This window comes from Belonocnema kinseyi, chromosome 10, assembly GCF_010883055.1.
Source record: "Belonocnema kinseyi isolate 2016_QV_RU_SX_M_011 chromosome 10, B_treatae_v1, whole genome shotgun sequence".
In the NCBI taxonomy this organism is placed as follows: Eukaryota; Metazoa; Arthropoda; class Insecta; order Hymenoptera; family Cynipidae; genus Belonocnema; species Belonocnema kinseyi.
In genome coordinates this window covers 92,399,022-92,402,870 of record NC_046666.1, presented here as the reverse complement: position 1 = coordinate 92,402,870, position 3,849 = coordinate 92,399,022, and the positions used below count along the sequence as shown (strand labels likewise).

Below are 3,849 nucleotides of genomic sequence, written 5' to 3'. Positions count from 1 at the left end.
AGGTAGTGATACGTTTCTCACGTTTAGTATATAAGGACCGAAAGAATCATGAGTCTTAGCGAAATGTGTGCGATTGATAGATACAAGGTAGGTTTATATATGCGGATAGGTATTAATATAATCTTCGTAAACAAACCCACTGTAGCTAGCGAGCGAACATCCGACTGTATACACATATATAATATTAAGAAGGATTGAAGTCCATATAATAGTGAGCGTTCATAAACTTCTCTTCGTCTTTCTTTTTGCCATACACCAGCGTGAAAAACAACATCACGTGACCTCAATTTTTCGTATAGTGGTTTAGATGGATTGCAAGGCGTTCGTAACGAAATGTACAACATTCCGTTTCACTTCTTTCAAAGCACTATACTAATTTTCGTTATTGGAATCCATTACAAAATTTAATACAGCCACTTAGAAATACTGTAATTTTTTTATGTAAGAGTGTACAATTCGTACGATTTATTCCAATCAAAGATATTAGTCTGCATTTTCATAGTCACTATTCGAATTCTTCTAACCGAACCTCGATTATCCCTACATTCGTACACTTTATTTGAATTATGGATATGCGATAAAAGAAATATTAATATCCAAAGTCTCTCCGTGTAAGCTTTTCTTACTCTTTACTCAATGTTAATTATATTTTCAATCATTTTTTTTAGAGATCTATTCTCAATAGTCTAAAGAATGTCTCTTCAAAATGTCAAGTTACACCAGCATATCTGAGGATCACAATGAGCCTTAAAATATTGCTATTTTATGCTATTTTTGATATGGCTAAACCTTTTGAATAATATTCCCGAGATATAAAATTGCGATTAATGCAATATTTATTAGTAAGTGAACAAGTACATCAAATGTGAAATAAATTGACTTATAATTTCCTGTCCAAAATTGAAGAAATAAAATTTGAAAACATTTTACATGTTAAACTCCATAAGACATAAAAATGGCCAAAGCGAGTTCTAAAATTTTTTTTTTCGAAAATAGAAAAATAGGCATACATTTATTTGCCTATGAGAACGATTTTGCCAACAAGCCCGTTAAAAATTCTCAAATGAAATTTTTTGGTCCACTCGTATAGAGCACTTGAATGCATATAGTGTTTAATTGTCTAAAATTGAGTGTATCACTCAAATGACCTTTTACTCTTGCTGATTATATGATTGAGAATTTGGCAAATTATTCTAAGGGTTAGGTTATAATGCTAAACTTTGAATGTTCTTGTTATGATTAGTTACTTTTTTATATTTTAGGAATTATTGGCTATATTCTAAAATTTGTCACTCCATTAACGATAGTGCCAACAGTATCACTAGTTGGACTGTCATTGTTTGAAAATGCTGCAGACGCTGCGTCACAACATTGGGGAATTGCAGCGGGGTAAGAAAATTTTATTCTGTTTTTTATGAGCTATGTATTTTACAATAATGTATTTTACTGGCATTATAGTGGAAAATCTACGATTGATATCATATTCAGAGTCTATACTGCAAATATTAGACTTTTATTGGCGTTAATATTGGGGGAAGGTTGATGAAAGCTTGAGATATCGCAATAAGTGCCAACACTCGGCTTGCCAGTATCGGTCCAATATTGGACTCAGACTTGGCAAAAAACATTCGCCAATCAACAAATATTAATTTTGTTATTAAATATCAATTAGTGTGAATAATTTATTATTGATCATTATTATTTAATTTAATTCATTATTCATAATGTATAATTTATTATACTGCAACTAGTATATCTGTTCAGTATTGCGACAACGGTCAGTCTTGGCAATTTCCAACTTGGTTCCAGCGTTACTTTTTGTATGCAGAATCAGAAAAAGTTTAGAATTGAGTATATTCTATGTAGGAGTATTTATTTGTTTACGGGGCGTGTTGAAATGATCACTGCGTATGTAATGCAAAACTGTATAAAAATTGATGTTTTACCACTGTGAGAAATTTGGTTATTATTAAAATTTAAGAAATTTAAATTAGATTCAAATCAAATTTAAAATTCTATTTACCGTTCAATAATCAATTTAATTTATGGAATTCCTCAAAATAAAACTAAGAATCCAACGACCAAATTTAGAGAACCACCTTTAAATAATAGTATTGTAATTTGAAAAAAGATCTTTTTAAAAAAATCCTGAAAAAGAAATGTTTTGTTTTGACAAAAATAAAAAAGACACCTACACTGAGAGACTTTTCGTTAGAATAAATGATAAAAATGAATGAGAATTTAGTATAATATCGTTTCAAAATAGGGAAAACAGGGTTTGCGTATCAAAAATTAATATAGCGGTTTTCAGCCATCAAAACTCATATTCTTGTTTGGAAATGTGGAAAGGATGTTGCATTAACTCGTATAAAACTTGCGAAATTTAAAATTCTCTACATCAAAGTTAACAACTCAAGTTAAAACAATAGTCATATATTAGTAGTTAAGGGCAACTATGGGGCGGCCGCCAGACTACCCCTCGGCCGTCTGTTTAGACTGGCGCCTTCCCTCTCCACAACGCCGCGAGGTCATTGGACCATGTGGGGGGGGGGGGGGGGGGGGTCCACGTGATATACGCGAAAGATCCCCCTCCCAATGCACGAATCTCACATCTATAATGACTAGAGCTAAAGCGAGCACGTGTATGTATTCTTATCTTATGTTTGCACACACGCCTGGAGATAAATTTCTGAGAAAAGGGAATTCCCTGACCTCATTTCTAGAAATTAAAGTCTACGATTATATATTAATGATTTTAACTAGAAATAAAATTTTTATTATGAATCTTGCAATGTCTAAATTTAAATAATAAAGCTTATTTTCTGAAAGGAATCGTATGATAAATAAAAGAGATCAGGATTCTATTAAAACAATAAAAATATATTTATTCAACAAATTTCGAATAATTGCAAGTACATACAAGTAGAAAACTTAGGGCTTATATGTATTTGAAATAAAAAGAAAAGTAGACATTTCCTTGTATAAAGATTGGTTTTTATTGATCACATATACATAATTAAAAATTTGTCACAAGGAAAACCGCAGGATTTCGCCGGGAGCGGGTGCTAATCTGGAAAATTGCACTCGTTCCCAGCGAAACCGCGGTAAAATTTACGCCACAATTACTTGCCATTAGCAAGTGAAAGCTTGGCACCTCAAAGAGCGCCGATGATAAGGACGATTAGTTTAACATAATATTCCGGGTACAATAGTTGCAACTCCCTTATAAGGTCTCGATACCTCTCATTCTTCTCATTCTCCTTGTTATGATGTTTTTGTCAGCTGGTGAAAATTCGATAACGAACGTGGTTCGCTTCTCGAAGTTAAGAAGAACTATGTTGGACAACTAGATAGTATGTGAGCTAAATGCTCGGGGTGTGCATAGCACGCCCTGCAGCTATCATCAAGAATGTCTTCGTTCAAAATGTGGCGACGGTATGTTAAGGTGGAAATGACACCGTCTTGGCATGCAAAAATAAAACCCTCCGTACCAGACTTCAATCCAGGCGATTTAAGGAAAGCGAACGTTAGCTGACAAGGCATATTCCGCGACCACCTTGACAGCGTGAGATGTATAGTCGCGGAACGGAAGACTTACGAGGGTAGTTCAATAAGTCCTTAGAATGACCAACAGATGGCGCGCGAAACGCTCCAAATCATCTGTTTTCAGTCAGCACCATTCACGACTAGATATATGGTGCAGTCACAGTCCACATCTTCTGAGCTTACGTGTTTTTATAACCAATTAAAAAAAAAATTGTTCGTTAAGAAAAATGGAAAAAAATGAGTTCAGAGCGGTAATCAAACATTTTCATTTAAAGGGTTTAACTCCATATGAGATAAAAAATG

At 33.6% G+C, this 3,849-nt stretch overlaps 1 protein-coding gene across 1 annotated transcript in view; it reads left to right on the top strand.

Annotated features, from left to right (window-relative positions):
* Window positions 1–3,849, top strand: part of LOC117182130 (solute carrier family 23 member 2) — a 374,004-nt gene that overhangs the window by 139,766 nt on the left and 230,389 nt on the right. The window contains exon 5 of the mRNA XM_033375172.1: window positions 1,263–1,389. Coding sequence (XP_033231063.1) covers window positions 1,263–1,389 — 127 coding nt within the window. The remainder of the gene's footprint in view (window positions 1–1,262; window positions 1,390–3,849) is intronic.